The sequence below is a fragment of the Nerophis lumbriciformis genome, linkage group LG36, assembly GCF_033978685.3.
Source record: "Nerophis lumbriciformis linkage group LG36, RoL_Nlum_v2.1, whole genome shotgun sequence".
In the NCBI taxonomy this organism is placed as follows: Eukaryota; Metazoa; Chordata; class Actinopteri; order Syngnathiformes; family Syngnathidae; genus Nerophis; species Nerophis lumbriciformis.
Genome location: NC_084583.2, coordinates 1,748,786 through 1,767,884, shown reverse-complemented (window position 1 = coordinate 1,767,884; position 19,099 = coordinate 1,748,786). Strand labels below are relative to the sequence as shown.

At 40.5% G+C, this 19,099-nt stretch overlaps 2 protein-coding genes across 3 annotated transcripts in view; one reads left to right on the top strand and one right to left on the bottom strand.

Moving 5' to 3' along the window:
- mcf2a (MCF.2 cell line derived transforming sequence a) overlaps nucleotides 1-19,099 on the bottom strand; it is a 131,637-nt gene that overhangs the window by 69,131 nt on the left and 43,407 nt on the right. For both annotated transcript variants that reach the window (XM_061930616.2, XM_061930617.2), the window contains 3 exons: nucleotides 17,176-17,244; nucleotides 16,991-17,105; nucleotides 10,277-10,367 (listed from right to left, as the gene is read on the bottom strand). In XM_061930616.2, coding sequence (XP_061786600.1) covers nucleotides 10,277-10,367; nucleotides 16,991-17,105; nucleotides 17,176-17,244 — 275 coding nt within the window. The remainder of the gene's footprint in view (nucleotides 1-10,276; nucleotides 10,368-16,990; nucleotides 17,106-17,175; nucleotides 17,245-19,099) is intronic.
- LOC133576772 (uncharacterized) lies at nucleotides 1,404-5,762 on the top strand. The gene is made up of 4 exons (XM_061930113.1): nucleotides 1,404-1,719; nucleotides 1,789-2,541; nucleotides 3,724-4,134; nucleotides 4,531-5,762. The coding sequence occupies exons 1-4, from the start codon at nucleotides 1,404-1,406 to the stop codon at nucleotides 5,403-5,405; spliced, it is 2,355 nt and encodes a 784-aa protein (XP_061786097.1). The 3' UTR covers nucleotides 5,406-5,762.

Sequence of the window (19,099 nt, the reverse complement as noted above, 5' to 3'; positions counted from 1 at the left end):
AAAACATGTAGATACGCCCACACAGCTGCTTGGATTAATGCCAAATATTAGCGGAGTTAGGACCGCCCGTCTAACGTCAACTAGTGCAAGTAAAATGACTGAATTGTGTAACAAATTGCTACAATTTGTGTTTTATATTTAACAAGTGTGTGTTTTACCTGCTACATGGCTTATCTGGGTACATTTATCCATAGTTTTGTTTTTAGTACTTACTAATAATTGTATTTATCTTAAGGCACAGACCAGGAGTGGCAACCATACATCATAAATAATGTAATATTATGTTAATAAAGCGTTTTTACTATATTCATCCCTACTTCTTGATTATGGAAAATTGTAAATTGTTATTTGAGTGAAACAAGAAAAACACAATGTGTTTAATGCCCTTTAATTGAAATTGTAACCTTCTAAAATTGTTCTTTGAGTGCTATAATAAATATTGTATTGTAGAATACAATATTTATTTAATGTTAAAATAAAACCAAAGTTGAATTATTTTCGTAGGTCCCTTTATTTGGAAATGTATCCAAAAGTATCGATATAACTCCTTACTAGGGTTGCAAAATTCCAGGAATATTCAAAGTTGGAAACTTTCCAAGGGAATTAACGGGAATTAATGGGAAATTAATGGGAATAAACATTGAATGCAACATGCTAGATCTTGCAGCATGATTATTAGCTAAAACAACCTGATTTCATGCATATTCAGTAGAATTTCAACCCTGCACTGTGCATTCCTCCATCACATGTGCAGTGCATTCTTCCATCACATGCCCAGATAATTCCCAGCATGCTACACACTACAGCAGGGCTATTGAGGCCACACTAGTATTTGAGCCCAATGACTTCATCCAGTCAGGTAAGTTTTGATGATATTACTGGGGTAAATATATTTGATATTGTTATGTATCTTGTCTTCTCGCTGCCTTCTCTATTGGTTTTTTCAGTTTCTTCCACAGTCTTTTGTCCCCAACGAGGCACACCTGCTGCTAATCATCTCCGGGTGGTATTTAAGCGCGTCTCCACCAGCTGGTCCCCGCCGGTTATTCTTCCTGAACTCTACTCTGACATGTGTTACCTTGACTCAGCTTCCCTGGTATGTTGCCTTCACATATTTCTGTTATATTGACCTTGTTGTGTTTTTGTTTTTCTAGCCACCTTGTTTTAGAGGACTAGTTTTTTGCCACGGACGTGTGCGTTCCTGACCTTGGTTCCGCCAACCTCTGAAAGAGACTCCTTTTGTTAGATTTTCCATGGTGTGCACTTTTTGCCCCATCATCCTTAGTTACCATTTTTGGACTTATTAAATATTTTCATTTGTTATCGCTTCCCTTGCCTCCATTCTCCGCATCCCGGGGTCCACCCTTGAACTCTATCCTAACATAATAACCGGCCATTTCAAAATGGACCTTGCAGAGACGGACCCAGTAAAGCGAGAACTGCAACAACAGGCTATTCGCCTGGGGCAACAAGAGGAACAATTTGGCTTACTTGGTGCGTGCGTCAACGCCATGACGGAACGCCAAGATGCTCGCCTCGACACATTGGAGCAACAGCTAAGTAGCGTACTCACCGCTCTGCACGCCATGTCTCCTCCCACGGCCGTTCCAGCAACCCCGCAGTTACCGCCACGTCCTGAAGATACTCCTTTCCCTAGAGACACTCCTCCTGCCGCCTGTCCACCACTCTCGAAGCCTGAGCGTTTCTCCGGCGAGTCAGGTGATGTACAAACTTTTCTCACCCAATGTGAGATCTATTTCGAACTTTTGCCCGCGTCCTTTCCGTCAGAAAGAGCGCGCGTGGCGTTTATCTTGACCCACATGAGTGGCCGGGCGTCTGCTTGGGCCACCGCAGAGTGGGTGCGTCAGTCACCCGTGTGCGCCTCATACGCCGCCTTCTCCAAGGCTTTAAAGAGCATTTTCCAACGCGGGAGGCCAGGGCGTGAGGCGGCGCAATCGTTGTTGCGTCTGCAACAAGGGCAGCGCAGCGTCACGGACTTCGCCATTGAATTTCGTAGACTGGCGGCGGAAAGTGAATGGCCCACTTCCGCATTGGTGGACGTTTTCTCCCTAGGCCTTGCAGATAAGGTCCGGAGACTTATGATTCCGCTCAAAACTCCTGATAGCCTCGACGAGCTGGTCGCTACGGCAGTGGAGGTGGAGACTCGCCTCTTTGACTGGGAGACAGATAGACTCCGACAGCAAGGATGGCGCTCATCTGCATATAATGGGAGTGGCCATGGAAGGCATCAAATTACTGCCGCACCGATACCCATTATCGATGCAGTATCGATATCACGAGAGGACGAACCAATGCAATTAGGAGGATCTCGCCTGACTCAAGCGGAGAGGGATCGTCGCTTTCGCCTCCATCTTTGTCTGTATTGTGGAGAGGCCGATCATCGCCTGAACCGCTGCCCTCATCGTCCAGCTCGCCATCGTTCTCAAGCATCACCTCCTCGCACCCGAGCTCCACCCACTCGCCACACCCAAGCAACACATGCGCCAGCGACCGCTCCTGCTCCTCTACCGCCCTCTACAGGTCAGACTCTATCACGACTTCAACTCACTGGCATACTCACCTGGGATAAGGATAAGCATTTTGACATTTGTGCTCTTATTGACTCTGGTTCTGATGACAATTTTATTGATGAAGCACTTGTTAAGCGTTTGGCCATTCCCATTTCCAAATTACACAGACCTAGGGTGGTCCGATCCCTCGACGGGGGCCACCTAGCGAGCGTTACTCATCAGACTGAACCATTAACGCTAAAATTATCTGGTAACCATTTTGAGTCTATTTGTTTTCTCGTCATTCCCTCTCGCTCGGCTCCTGTTGTGCTTGGTCTTACCTGGCTAGCTCTGCATAATCCCCATATTGACTGGGTCAAGACAAAGATCATTAATTGGGGAAATTTTTGTCACACACATTGTCTCCAATCCGCATGCCCTCGCATCGGACCCGCACGTGTCGTTACCCCAGAGATCATAGATTTGTCGGTTGTCCCCACAAATTACCATGATCTTAAGGAGGTCTTCAGTAAGGACCGCGCATTGTCACTACCACCACACCGTCCCTATGACTGCTCTATTAATCTACTCCCGGGTGCTACACTTCCTTCGTCCCGTCTTTATAATATTTCTAAACAAGAACGAGAGTCACTAGAGGACTATATCACCACGTCACTCGCTTCAGGTCTCATCCGCCCCTCCAACTCTCCTCTAGCCGGCGGTTTTTTTTGTGTGCAAAAGAAAGATAAGACACTCCGCCCTTGTATTGATTATCGGACCCTAAATCTTATTACGATTAAAAATAAGTACCCCCTTCCGCTTCTCAACTCTGCTTTTAATCCCTTACACACGGCCAGATATTTTACCAAATTAGACCTCCGCAATGCTTATCACCTGGTCAGAATAAAGCAAGGGGACGAATGGAAGACCGCCTTTAACACACCACTAGGTCATTTTGAATATCTGGTCATGCCTTTTGGCCTCACCAATGCGCCGGGTGTTTTTCAAAACCTCATTAATGTTCTTCGCGACATGCTCGATCGATTTGTGGTCGTTTACTTGGACGATATCCTCATTTTTTCTCCTAACTCCGAACTTCACGTCCAGCATGTTCGCTTAGTTCTTCAACGTCTTCTAGAGAATAGGCTTTTTGTCAAGGCTGAGAAATGCGTGTTTCACACTGAATCCGTTCCGTTCTTGGGGTTTATTGTAGAGAAGGGTCAACTCCGAGCAGGTCCCGCTAAGATCAAGTCTGTGGTCGATTGGCCCACACCCACCACTAGAAAGCACCTCCAAAGATTTTTAGGTTTTGCAAATTTTTACCGCCGTTTTATCCGCAATTTTAGTCAGGTAGCTGAACCTCTTACTAAGCTTACATCTACCAAGATCCCCTTTTTGTGGACCTCTGAGACACAGAGGTCCTTTGAGAAACTTAAGTTGTTATTTACTTCAGCACCTGTTCTTATCCACCCTAACGTGTCCACTCAATTTTTTGTCGAGGTTGATGCTTCCGACTCCGGCGTGGGAGCTGTTCTTTCCCAGCGCTCTACCTCCGACCAGAGGCTGCACCCCTGTGCCTTCTTCTCACGTCGCCTGACTCCTGCTGAACGCAACTACGACATAGGTAACAGAGAACTACTCGCTGTTGTCTTAGCACTGCAGGAATGGAGGCACTGGCTGGAGGGCTCGGAGACTCCGTTTAATGTGTTCACGGACCACAAGAATCTGGCATACATCCGCACTGCTCAACGGCTAAACCCAAGGCAAGCCAGATGGACATTATTCTTCACCAGGTTCAATTTTACTATAACCTTCCGACCCGGCTCTCAGAACGGTAAGCCTGACGCCTTATCCAGAATGTACGCCTGCCCCGAGGAGGAGGCCAAGACCGAGACCATCATCCCTCCATCACAAGTGCTGGGAGCTATACAGTGGGACATCGAGAGTCGCGTGACAGAGACACTCAAGAAGGTTCCTTCTCCTCAGAACTGTCCTCAAGGTCGTTTATTTGTCATTCCAGAACTCCGTCCGGAGGTCTTGAACTGGGCCCACAACTCCAAGATCGCCTGCCACCCAGGCATTACTCGTACGACTTACCTCCTAGCCCAACGCTTCTGGTGGACTACTCTCAGAACTGACGTGACGGAGTACGTAGCTGCCTGTTCCACCTGTGCCCGCAATAAGGCTTCTCATCGGGCACCAGCTGGCCTTCTACGGCCACTTCCCATACCCTCCCGCCCGTGGTCCCACGTGGCGTTGGACTTCATCACAGGACTTCCCCCATCTAATGGCAACACCGTAATATTGACAGTGGTGGACCGCTTTTCCAAGATGGCACATTTCATTCCCCTTCCCAAGTTGCCCTCGGCACTCGAGACTGCAGAATTACTTACACGCCACGTTTTCCGGCTGCATGGTATCCCGGTGGATGTAGTCTCGGACAGGGGACCACAATTTTCTTCGGCAGTTTGGAAGGCTTTCTGCAATTCGTTGGGAGCATCACCGAGCCTCTCTTCTGGATACCACCCACAGACTAACGGTCAGACGGAGCGCACCAATCAGGATCTGGAGGCTGCCATCCGCTGCGTTTGCCACCAGCAGCCGGCCTCCTGGGCGCTCAGTCTATCTTGGATTGAGTACGCCCACAATACTCTCATCAGCTCGGCTACAGGTATGTCTCCTTTCCACTCTGCCTACGGGTACCAACCTCCTGTCTTTCCTTCCCTGGAATCTGAGGTCGCCGTTCCATCGGTTGCTGTCCACCTACGCCGTGCACGTCTAGCCTGGCAGAACACACGGTCCGCACTGGCACTCACCTCGGAGCGCAACCAACCGCCACCGCAGCACAGCTCCGGATTACAAGCCTGGTCAGAAGGTATGGCTGTCATCTCGTGACTTACCTCTCCAAGTTTCCTCCAAGAAACTGCAGCCACGTTTTATTGGACCTTACACCATCGAGCGAGTTATCAACCCTTCAGCGGTTCGCCTACATCTTCCGGACTCTCTCAAGATCCATCCGTCCTTCCACGTCTCCCTACTCAAGCCTGTGTCCTCCAGTCCCTTGAGTCCTCCAGAGGTGCCTCCTCCTCCTCCCAGGCTGATCGATGGACACCAGGCGTTCACGGTCAAGGCCATTCTTGACGTGAGAAGAAGGGGCAGGGGTTTCCAGTATCTGGTCGACTGGGAAGGTTACAGCCCCGAGGACTGATCTTGGGTCCCGCGATCGCTTATCCTTGACCCTTCTCTCCTTACTGTTTTTTATGAACGTTTCCCCGAGAAGCCAGGTAAGCCGCCAGGTGGCGTCCTTTAAGGGGGGAGTACTGTTATGTATGTTGTCTTCTCCCTGCCTTCTCTATTGGTTTTTTTAAGTTTCTTCCACAGTCTTTTGTCCCCAACGAGGCACACCTGCTGCTAATCATCTCCGGGTAGTATTTAAGCGCGTCTCCACCAGCTGGTCCCCGCCGGTTATTCTTCCTGAACTCTACTCTGACATGTGTTACCTTGACTCAGCTTCCCTGGTATGTTGCCTTCACATATTTCTGTTATATTGACCTTGTTGTGTTTTTGTTTTTCTAGCCACCTTGTTTTAGAGGACTAGTTTTTTGCCACGCTGTGTGCGTTCCTGACCTTGGTTCCGCCAAACTCTGAAAGAGACTCCTTTTGTTAGATTTTCCATGGTGTGCACTTTTTGCCCCATCATCCTTAGTTACCATTTTTGGACTTATTAAATATTTTCATTTGTTATCGCTTCCCTTGCCTCCATTCTCCGCATCCCGGGGTCCACCCTTGAACTCTATCCTAACAGATATATTGTATTTAAGTTTAATACAGGTGTAATTGCTTGTTACTGTATGACTTCCACTCAAGCTAGCTAGTACTTGTTAAATGATTTTGGGGCCAATATCTCTAGCTAGCTAGGTTTATGTACCACCACAGTCTCGTAATGAACCGAAAATATTTGTCTGTTAGCCGTGATGCTAATTTTCTCTATGTTAAATCCCATTCATTTATGCTAACAACGTTAGCGATCCGAATTGACCTTTTTGTGATCTGTAAAGATCATCTAGCAAATACTAAACCAAAAGGTGTAGTTTCCTCTGCCTTCTGTTCTGCTAGCCGTTCTGTTGTCATACAAGAATGTAGGTTATAGTTTGATTTAGCATAGTGATTGAGTTGTTCATTTATTCATCTAGCCTATTTCTATTCATTTGTCCATCAGTAAAATATTTTTAAAGACTACTCCAGTTGTTTAGCTGACTATTTATATCTGTGTGTGGCATTGCATTAGTGTTTTACAAGAATAAATAAATACAAACAGAATAATGCCACGTACACCATCTGATGTGTGGAGACATTTCACCCCAACCAATGTAGGCAGAAAGGCGGTGTACATTTGCAAATACTGTGCAAAGAGCTACGTCAAAAATGCCACAAAGATGCAGCAGCATATAGACAAGTGCCCAATAAAATATAATTATTGTAATTCCCCATTAATTCCCATTAATTTCCCCTTGGGGATTATTAAAGTATTTCTGATTCTGATTCTGATATATTCCCATTCATTCCCATGGACGGTGTCCAACTTTGAATAATCAAAAAATGGTCAATATTTCCAAACTTCCCGAGCTTAACTTCCCGTGGTAAATTTCCGGAAAGTTTCCGGAAATTTACCGGAAACTTTCCACCCCTTTGCAACCATACTTGCCAACCCTACCGAATTTTTCGGGAGACTCCCGAATTTCTCCCAATTTCCAGCCGGACCTGAGTGAGGACAGCCTGTCGTCACGTCCACTTTTCCTCCATATAAACAGCGTGCCGGCCCAGTCACGTTATAACATCTACGGCTTTTGGAGCTCAGTGCGCAACTGCACACACAACAAGAAGGAGACTATTATATATGTCTCCATTATCCATAGGTTCATCTATAACCCATAAAGTAGGCAGGCACGGAGCTATTGCTCAGCGTGCACTGTAAAAAAAAAAATCCTATTTTTATGGTTAATTTACTCTAAATTTATACTGTAATTTTTCTATTTTTTTTAAACATTTTATAAAACTGTAGAATTGAAGACATTATCTGTAAATAAACAATCGGCCTGTTATGTTATATATATATATATTTTTTTTTTTCTTACTATGTATATTTCTTTTTTTTTTTACAGAAAAATACCAAATTAATTATACATAGCATTTTTTGTTTTCTTAAATTACTTTCAAATTCATGTAAAATTACAGTAATTATCTTTCATTAGTGTGTGAATGTGAGTGTGAATGTTGTCTGTCTATCTGTGTTGGCCCTGCGATGAGGTGGCGACTTGTCCAGGGTGTACCCCGCCTTCCGCCCGATTGTAGCTGAGATAGGCTCCAGCGCCCCCCGACCCCAAAAGGGAATAAGCGGTAGAAAATGGATGGATGGATGGAAATATGTAGCGTGTTATATAAAAGTCTATGTCCATACTAACAATCATAAAGGTATTTTTCCTGCAGAACTGTTTGCGTCGTCACTTTATTAAAGGTGGTTGATCTTAACAATTCAGAAAAAATCTGTAAAATAATGGTATTTTTCTGTGGAACTGCCAGCATTGTCCCTTCATTAAAGGTGTTTGATCGTAATAATTTGGAAAAACTCTGTAGAATAAAAGGTATTTTTCTGCAGAACTGTTTGCATCGTCACTTTATTAAAGGTGGTTGATCTTAATAATTTAGTAAAAATATGTAAAATTACGATATTTTTCCGCAAAACGTTTCATGAAAATTTCTATATATATAATGTTTTTGATCATTATTTGGTTTACAATGTTTTACTTTAATTTTATGGTTTTTGTTTGGCAGCCGTAGCTGCCAGTATATCCGGATTCCCATCATGCATTGCTTCAAAACTACGGCAAGTAGTACGGCAACACATATACACATACTGTACATATACATTCACTGTACAAACATACATATACACATACATGTACATATACATTCACTGTACAAACACATATACACATTCTGTACATATACAAGTACATATGCATACGTACACTCATGCACATAATCACGTTTCATCAAACATATATTAACGTTGTTGCCCTAGGGTAAACTGGGTATAACACATGGCACACTGACAAAGCTTAACCTAATGTTACTATAACAATCTACAAGGTTAATGTAGGTTGCTTCTCTTTCTCCCCCTCCATTTTTCTGCATTCTTTCGTATCTCAAGTTATCATTACGTATATGTATTGTTGCATTTGAACAACTGTATTGTTGATAATAGAGGTAAATTATTGGTATTGTTCATTATCAATAGCGCTATTTCTATTGGTATTTGTATTGCTCCATTTGTAGAGTAATAATGCTCCTTGTCATTTCTGTATTATTTTTTATTTTCGCTAACTGCTTATTTGCTATCACTTTTACCATCATATTTGTACATGTCGTATTTGCTGATGTTGCTCTATTGTTGTTGTTGTGTTTGCTGTTGTTGTTTTTGTCTCTCTGTCTAATCCCCCTCTTGTCCCCACAATTTCCCCCTCTGTCTTCTTTTTTTTCCTCTTTCTATCCCCTCCTGCTCCGGCCCGGCTGCACCAAATGATAATATAAATACATTTAATAAAGTCAAATACAAATAAGGCAACAAGATAAGTATCCTATACCTCTCTTTTGTAAAGTAAATCTGAACAGCCGACATGGGCATCTACATCAACTGTATGATTGGCCTGAGAAGCTGGACAGGACAAAAAAAAAAAAAAAAAATTACGGCAAGTAGTAATGTCCAAAAAAGGATAGTGACAGAGAATAGAACGAGGATGGACAATTCAACCCTAAACTCACTCCTTTCCTGCAAATTAAATTTCACCGATGCTGCCCATACCTATGCTCCTTCAAAGGCTGTGCATTGCACTTTCAAATACAACAATGAGTAGGGAGGGGTGTTATGTGTGTGTATATGTGTAAATAAATGAACACTGAAATTTAAGTATTTATTTTATACATATATATATATATATATATATATATATATATAGACCGTATTTTTCGGACTATAAGTCACAGTTTTTTTCATAGTTTGGCCGGGGGTGCGACTTATACTCGGGAGCGACTTATGTGTGAAATTATTAACACATTACCGTAAAATATCAAATAATATTATTTAGCTCATTCACGTAAGAGACTAGACGTACAAGATTTCACGGGATTTAGCGATTAGGAGTGACAGATTGTTTGGTAAACGTATAGCATGTTCTATATGTTATAGTTATTTGAATGACTCTTACCAATATATGTTACGTTAACATACCAGGCACGTTCTCAGTTGGTTATTTATGCCTCATATAACGTTGTTCACTATTCTTTATTTATTTTAAATTGCCTTTCAAATGTCTATTCTTGGTGTTGGGTTTTATCAAATAAATTTCCACAAAAAATGCGACTTATACTCCAGTGCGACTTATATATGTGTTTTTTTTTCCTTCTTTATTATGCATTTTCGGCCGGTGCGACTTATACTCCGGAGCGACATATAGTCCGAAAAATACGGTATATATAAAATAAATACTTGAATTTCAGTGAATTCTAGCTATAAGTATACTCCTCCCCCTTAACCCCGCCCCGCCCCGCCCACCTCAACCCCCCACCCCCCACTCTCCCCACCAATCTCCCGAATTCGGGTTGGCAAGTATGTTTGCAACCCTACTCCTTACACATGTAGAGCACATGCAATAATAAGTGTACACCATCCACTACACATACTGAAAGTAGAAAAAAACCCAACTCACTGCTATTCTGGCCAGTGCATTCTTGATAGAAGCCCACGTGTCAAGTCTGCGGTCCAAAATGACGATAAACTTGACCCCTGGTTGTCTGGTTCTGTGGAGAAAATTGTGGTTAGGAGCAAGTGCTGACGTTGACTAATTTGAAGCCAAAATGAAGCCAAATGACACACTGAACTGAACTGAGGTGCCATAAAATATGTTTTTTTTTCTCAAAAATTCCAATTAAATCCTATATTGTAGCACCTCAGGCTGCCTGATGTCAGAGGTGGCGGTGTTGTACACATTATTAGAAGAAGCACAATACAACAGCGGAGCTCGTGTGGGACAGGAATCAAAGTGTGTGTTGTTAGACTGGAGAACTACATGGCACTATCGCTGACATCAGCAGGACTCCATGTCCATCCAGGCCAGGCTGTGCTCAGAATCTAAACACAACTATTTGGCGCACTGCAGTGACGGTGACGTGAGAGCACACACACACACACACACACACACACACACACACACACACACACACACACACACACACACACACATAATTGTACAAACCCCGTTTCCATATGAGTTGGGAAATTGTGTTAGATGTAAATATAAACGGAATACAATGATTTGCAAATCATTTTCAACCCATATTCAGTTGAATATGCTACAAAGACAACATATTTGACTTTTTTTTGTTGTTGCAAACAATCATTAACTTTAGAATTTGATGCCAGCAACACGTGACAAAGAAGTTGGGAAAGGTGGCAATAAATACTGATAAAGTTGAGGAATGCTCATCAAACACTTATTTGGAACATCCCACAGGTGTGCAGGCTAATTGGGAACAGGTGGGTGCCATGATTGGGTATAAAAACAGCTTCACAAGAAAGGATGGGGCGAGGTACACCCCTTTGTCCACAACTGCGTGAGCAAATAGTCAAACAGTTTAAGAACAACGTTTCTCAAAGTGCAATTGCAAGAAATTTAGGGATTTCAACATCTACGCTCCATAATATCATCAAAAGGTTCAGAGAATCTGGAAAATCACTCCACGTAAGCGGCATGGCCGGAAGCCAACATTGAATGACCGTGACCTTCGATCCCTCAGACGGCACTGTATCAAAAACCGACATTAATCTCTAAAGGATATCACCACATGGGCTCAGGAACACTTCAGAAAACCACTGTCACTAAATACAGTTGGTCGCTACATCTGTAAGTGCAAGTTAAAGCTCTACTATGCAAAGCGAAAGCCATTTATCAACAACATCCAGAAACGCCGCCGGCTTCTCTGGGCCCGAGATCATCGAATATGAAAGTGGAAAAGTGTTCTGTGGTCTGACGAGTCCACATTTCAAATTGTTTTTGGAAATATTCGACATCGTGTCATCCGGACCAAAGGGGAAGCGAACCATCCAGACTGTTATCGACGCAAAGTTCAAAAGCCAGCATTTGTGATGGTATGGGGGTGCATTAGTGCCCAAGACATGGGTAACTTACACATCTGTGAAGGCACCATTAATGCTGAAAGGTACATACAGGTTTTGGAACAACATATACTGCCATCTAAGCGCCGTCTTTTTCATGGACGCCCCTGCTTACTTCAGCAAGACAATGCCAAGCCACATTCAGCACGTGTTACAACAGCGTGGCTTCGTAAAAAAAGAGTGCAGGTACTTTCCTGGTCCACCCGCAGTCCAGACCTGTCTTCCATCGAAAATGTGTGGCGCATTATGAAGTGTAAAATACGACAGCAGAGACCCCGGACTGTTGAACGACTGAAGCTCTACATAAAACAAGAATGGGAAAGAATTCCACTTTCATAGCTTCAACAATTAGTTTCCTCAGTTCCCAATCGTTTATTGAGAGTTGTTAAAAGAAAAGGTGATGTAACACAGTGGTAAACATGCCCTTTCCCAACTACTTTGGCACGTGTTGCAGCCATGAATTTCTAAGTTAATTATTTTGCCAAAAAAATAAATAAAGTTTATGAGTTTGAACATCAAATATATTGTCTTTGTAGCATATTCAACTGAATATGGGTTGAAAAGGCTCTGCAAATCATTGTATTCTGTTTATATTTACATCTAACACAATTTCCCAACTCATATGGAAACAGAGTTTGTAATTCATATCTTCTTGAGACCTGAGAAAAATGCCTACCTCTTTAGGACCACCCTTTCTAGATATATAAAGATGTGTATTTACTATGCAAATACAAAAAAGCTTTTTGTGAAAAATGAGTTGGAATTTCACAAGAAAAAGGTCACAATTTCACAAAAAAAACTTAGAATGTTGGCGGTATTATAATAAAAGTTGCCATTTTACTCTACGCAAGTCAAAATTTTACAAGTAAAACGGAACATTTGTGCAATATTATGATAAAAGTTGGAATTTTACGCAATACAAGTCGCAATTTTACAAGAAAAGCTTAAAATGTTGGCAATTTTATGAAAAGAGTCGTAATTTTACTCGACAAAAATCACAATTTTATACGAAAACTTACAAATGTGGGCAACATTATAATAATAATCGGAATTTTACTTGGCAAATTTATGACAAAAGTCATAATTTTACTCAAAGAATGTCACTATTTTACAAGAACAACAAAAAAAATTGGCAATATTGCGATAAAAGTCAGAATATAAATGACAAATGTCACCATTTTGCATTAAAAAGTAATAATTTTACAAGGAAATATGACTATATTACAGAAACAGAAAGAATATGAGAAATAGTTCCCAATTTTATAAGAAAAAAGTTGAAACATTGTGAGAAAAAGACTGATGTTTTTATTTTTATTTATTTTTTTGTTGTTTGGTTTGGTTTTTAATCTTCATTATTTACTTCAAGTTATTACGGTATCTCTCTATATACATATTTTAACTTTTTTTAAATTAATTTTGGCCAATGGGGGCACATTTTAATTTCCTACACACACTTGTTATTTCATAGGTTTACCAGAGGGGGAGCACTTTTAAAACCGACACACGGTCAATTTGAAAAATCCCTCCTTTTTGGGACCACCCTCATTTTGATAGATTTCACCACCAGGGGTGCAAATGAGACATTCTCTATTAGATGCAATGGTTTTTCCATATTGGGACCATGATTTATGTCATCACTTGTTCACACCTCCTCATATGGAAGATACTTTTCCTTCTTGATGTCTCAAGAAGGGTAGAAATACAAGAACACACACTCACACACACACACACACACACACACACACAAACACACAAACACATACACACACACAGACACACACACACACACACACATATTATTGTATTTGTTACCTTCTTGAGACCTGAGAATAATGCCTACCTCTTTAGGACCACCCTTCCTAGATATATAAAGATGTGTATTTACAACATTAATAATATATACATACTATGCAAATACAAAAAAAGCTTGTTGTGAAAAATTTGTTGGAATTTAACAAGACAAAGGTCACAATTTCACAAGAAAAAACGTAGAATGTTGGCAGTGTTATAATAAAAGTTGTCATTTTACTCAACGTAAGTCAAAATGTTACAAGAAAAATGGAACCTTTGTGCAAAATTATGATAACAGTTGCAATTTTACAAGAAAAGCTTTTTGGCAATTCTATGAAAAGAGTCGTAATTTTACTCGACAAAAGTCACAATTTTATAAGAAAACTGTATTTTACTTGGCAAATTTATGACAAAAGTCATAATTTTACTCAAAGAACGTCACTATTTTACAAGAACAACAACAAAAAATTGGCAATGTTGTGATAAAAGTCAGAATTTAAATGACAAATGTCACCATTTTGCATTAAAAAGTAATAATTTTACATAAAAAAGTCATAATTTTACGAGAAAATATTACTATATTACAGAAACAGGAAGAATATGAGAAATAGTTCCCAATTTTATAAGAAAAAAGTCGACACATTGTGAGAAATAGACTGCTTTTAGTTATTTTATTTTATTTTTTTATTTTTTGTTTGTAATTGTTTTTTTATCTTCATTATTTACTTCAAGTTATTACAGTATGTCTCTATATACATATTTTATTTATTTTTTTAATTAATTTTGGCCAATGGGGGCACATTTTAATTTCTTACACACACTTGTTATTTCATATGTTGAGCAGAGGAGGAGCACTTTTAAAACCAACAAAGTCAATTTGAAAAATCCCTCCTTTTTGGGACCACCCTAATTTTGATAGATTTCACCACCAGGGGTGCAAATGAGACATTCTCTATTAGATGCAATGTTATTGGGACCATGATTTATGTCATCACTTGTTCACACCTCCTCATATGGAAGCTACTTTTCCTTCTTGATGTCTCAAGAAGGGTAGAAATACAAGAACACACACACACACACGCACATACACACACACACACACACACACACACACACGCACACACACACACACACACACACACACACACACACACACACACACACACACACAAAGACACATTCTTGTATTTGTTACCTTCTTGAGACCTGAGAAAAATGTCTCCCTCTTTAGGACCACCCTTTCTAGATATATAAAGATGTGTATTTACAACATTAATAATATATACATACTATGCAAACATAAAAAAGCTTGTTGTGAAAAATGACTTGGAATTTCACAAGAAAAAGGTCACAATTTCACAAGAAAAACTTTGAATTTTTAGCAGTATTATAATAAAAGTCGTCATTTTACTCAACACAAGTCAAAATTTTACAAGAAAAACTGAACATTTGTGCAATATTATGATAAAAGTTGGAATTTTAGTCCACAACAGTCGCAATTTTACAAGAAAAGCTTCACATTTTGGCAATTCTATGAAAAGAGTCGTAATTTTACTCGACAAAAGTCACAATTTTATAAGAAAACTGAATTTTACTTGGCAAATTTATGACAAAAGTCATCATTTTACTCAAAGAACGTCACTATTTTACAAGAACGACAACAAAAAATTGGCAATGTTGTGATGAAAGTCAGAATTTAAATGAAAAATGTCGCAATTTTGCATTAAAAAGTAATAATTTTACATAAAAAAGTCATAATTTTATGAGAAAATATTACTATATTACAGAAACAGAAAGAATATGAGAAATAGTTCCCAATTTTATAAGAAAAAAGTCGACACATTGTGAGAAAAAGACTGCTTTTAGTTATTTTATTTTATTTTTTGTTTGTAATTGGTTTTTAATCTTCATTATTGACTTCAAGTTATTACAGTATATACATATTTATTTATTTATTTTTTATTAATTGTGGCCAATGGGGGCACATTTTAATTTCTTACACACACTTGTTATTTCATATGTTGACCAGAGGGGGAGCACTTTTAAAACCGACCAATTTGAAAAATCCCTCCTTTTTGGGACCACCCTCATTTTGATAGATTTCACCACCTGGGGTGCAAATGAGACATTCTCTATTAGATGCAATGTTATTGGGACCATGATTTATGTCATCACTTGTTCACACCTCCTCATATGGAAGCTACTTTTCCTCGTTCATGTCTCAAGAATGGTAGAAATACAAGAACACACACACACACACACACACACACACACACACACACACACACACACACACACACACACACACACACACACACACACACACACACACACACGCACACATTATTGTATTTGTTACCTTCTTGAGACCTGAGAAAAATGTCTACCTCTTTAGGATCACCCTTTCTAGATATATAAAGATGTGTATTTACAACATTAATAATATATACATACTATGCAAATATAAAAAAGTTTGTTGTGAAAAATGAGTTGGAATTTCACAAGAAAAAGGTCACAATTTCACAAGAAAAACTTAGAATGTTGGCAGTATTATAAGAAAAGTCGTCATTTTACTCAACGAAAGTCAAAATTTTAGAAGAAAAACGGAACATTTGTGCAATATTATGATAAAAGTTGGAATTTTAGTCCACAACAGTCGCAATTTTACAAGAAAAGCTTCACATTTTGGCAATTCTATGAAAAGAGTCGTAATTTTACTCGACAAAAGTCACAATTTTATAAGAAAACTGAATTTTACTTGGCAAATTTATGACAAAAGTCATCATTTTACTCAAAGAACGTCACTATTTTACAAGAACAACAACAAAAAATTGGCAATGTTGTGATGAAAGTCAGAATTTAAATGAAAAATGTCACAATTTTGCATTAAAAAGTAATAATTTTACATAAAAAAGTCATAATTTTATGAGAAAATATTACTATATTACAGAAACAGAAAGAATATGAGAAATAGTTCCCAATTTTATAAGAAAAAAGTCGACACATTGTGAGAAAAAGACTGCTTTTAGTTATTTTATTTTATTTTTTGTTTGTAATTGGTTTTTAATCTTCATTATTGACTTCAAGTTATTACAGTATATACATATTTATTTATTTATTTTTTATTAATTGTGGCCAATGGGGGCACATTTTAATTTCTTACACACGCTTGTTATTTCATATGTTGACCAGAGGGGGAGCACTTTTAAAACCGACCAATTTGAAAAATCCCTCTTTTTTGGGACCACCCTCATTTTGATAGATTTCACCACCAGGGGTGCAAATGAGACATTCTCTATTAGATGCAATGTTATTGGGACCATGATTTATGTCATCACTTGTTCACACCTCCTTATATGGAAGCTACTTTTCCTCGTTCATGTCTCAAGAATGGTAGAAATACAAGAACACACACACACACACTCACACGCACACACACACACACACACACACACACCGAGAGATGAGTGTGAGGTACGTGAAGACTTTGGCCAAGGCCTCCTCTGGGATGTCCCTGAAAGCGGAGCATTCTGGGAGAGTGATGATGACGCAGGAGTCTTGTCCACGACCACCTGGAGATAAAACATATGAAAACCCTCCATTGTTTTAGGGGAGTTCACGCACACACTTTTAGTGGCTCACCTGACAGGTACGCAACCTGCTTCTCTATGTAGCCGCCGACCTCCGTCATGCTCATAGGAACAGTGACCTCTGCAACACAAGAGCAAAATATCACATTGAATAAATGATTTATTAAATAAATAAATAGTGACCCACATTGAATGACATGGTGGGCCACTTTAAAAAATGACGTGACTGAAAAAATGTAATGTCGTGATGGACCGCATTAAATGTCGTGACGGACCACAATAAATGTCATGACAACCACATTAAATAACTTGACGGACCACATTCAATCTTTATCAATCAATCAATCTTTATTTATATAGCCCTAAATCACAAGTGTCTCAAAGGGCTGCACAAGCCACAACGACATCCTCGGTACAAAGCCCACATACGGGCAAGGAAAAACTCACCCCAGTGGGACGTCGATGTGAATGACTATGAGAAACCTTGGAGAGGACCGCATATGTGGGTAACCCCCCCCCCTCTAGGGGAGACCGAAAGCAATGGATGTCGAGTGGGTCTGACATAATATTGTGAGAGTCCAGTCCATAGTGGATCCAACATAATAGTAAGAGTCCAGTCCATAGTGGGGCCAGCAGGACACCATCCCGAGCGGAGACGGGTCAGCAGCGCAGAGATGTTCCCTGCCGATGCACAGGCGAGCGGTCCACCCCGGGTCCCGACTCTGGACAGTCAGCACTTCATCCATGGCCACCGGACCTGTGCCCCCCCCCCCTCAAGGAAAAGGGGAGCAGAGGAGAAAAGAAAAGAAACGGCAGATCAACTGGTCTAACAGGGGGGCTATTTAAAGGCTAGAGTATACAAATGAGTTTTAAGATGGGACTTAAATGCTTCTACTGAGGTAGCATCTCTAATTGTTACCGGGAGGGCATTCCATAGTACTGGTGCCCCAATAGAAAACGCTCTATAGCCCGCAGACTTTTTTTGGGCTCTGGGAATCACTAATAAGCCGGAGTTCTTTGAACGCAGATTTCTTGCCGGGACATATGGTACAATGCAATCGACAAGTAGTAAAACCTTAAAGTCACATCTTAAGTGCACAGGAAGCCAGTGCAGGTGAGCCAGTATAGGCGTAATATGATCAAACTTTCTTGTTCTTGTCAAAAGTCTAGCAGCCGCATTTTGTACCAACTGTAATTTTTTAATGCTAGACATAGGGAGCCCCGAAAATAATACGTTACAATAGTCGAGACGAGACGTAACGAACGCATGAATAATGATCTCAGCGTCGCTAGTGGATAAAATAGAACGAATTTTAGCGATATTACGGAGATGAAAGAAGGCCGTTTTAGTAACACTCTTAATGTGTGACTCAAACGAGAGAGTTGGGTCGAAGATAATACCCAGATTCTTTACTGATTCGCCTTGTGTAATTGTTTGGTTGTCAAATGTTAAGGTGGTATTATTAAATAAATGTCGGTGTTTAGCAGGACCGATAATCAGCATTTCCGTTTTCTTGGCGTTGAGTTGCAAGAAGTTAGCGGACATCCATTGTTTAATTTCATTAAGACACGCCTCCAGCTGACTACAATCCGGCGTGTTGGTCAGCTTTAGGGGCATGTAGAGTTGGGTGTCATCAGCATAGCAATGAAAGCTAACACCGTATTTGCGTATGATGTCGCCTAGCGGCAGCATGTAAATACTAAAGAGTGCAGGGCCAAGAACCGAACCCTGAGGAACTCCGCACGTTACCTTAACATAGTCCGAGGTCACATTATTATGGGAGACGCATTGCATCCTGTCAGTAAGATAAGAGTTAAACCACGACAAAGCTAAGTCTGACATACCGATACGTGTTTTGATACGCTCTAATAAAATATTATGATCGACGGTATCGAAAGCAGCGCTAAGATCAAGAAGCAGCAACATAGATGACGCATCAGAATCCATCGTTAGCAGTAGATCATTAGTCATTTTT

Coding starts and splice junctions, on each gene's coding strand:
- LOC133576772 (XM_061930113.1), top strand. CDS start 1,404: ATGGACCTTGCAGAGACGGACCCAGTAAAGCGAGAACTGCAACAACAG. Junction 1,720..1,788: donor GCGTTTCTCCGGCGAGTCAG/GTGATGTACAAA, acceptor CCTTTCCGTCAG/AAAGAGCGCGCGTGGCGTTT. Junction 2,542..3,723: donor TCCTCTACCGCCCTCTACAG/GTCAGACTCTAT, acceptor GGTTTATTGTAG/AGAAGGGTCAACTCCGAGCA.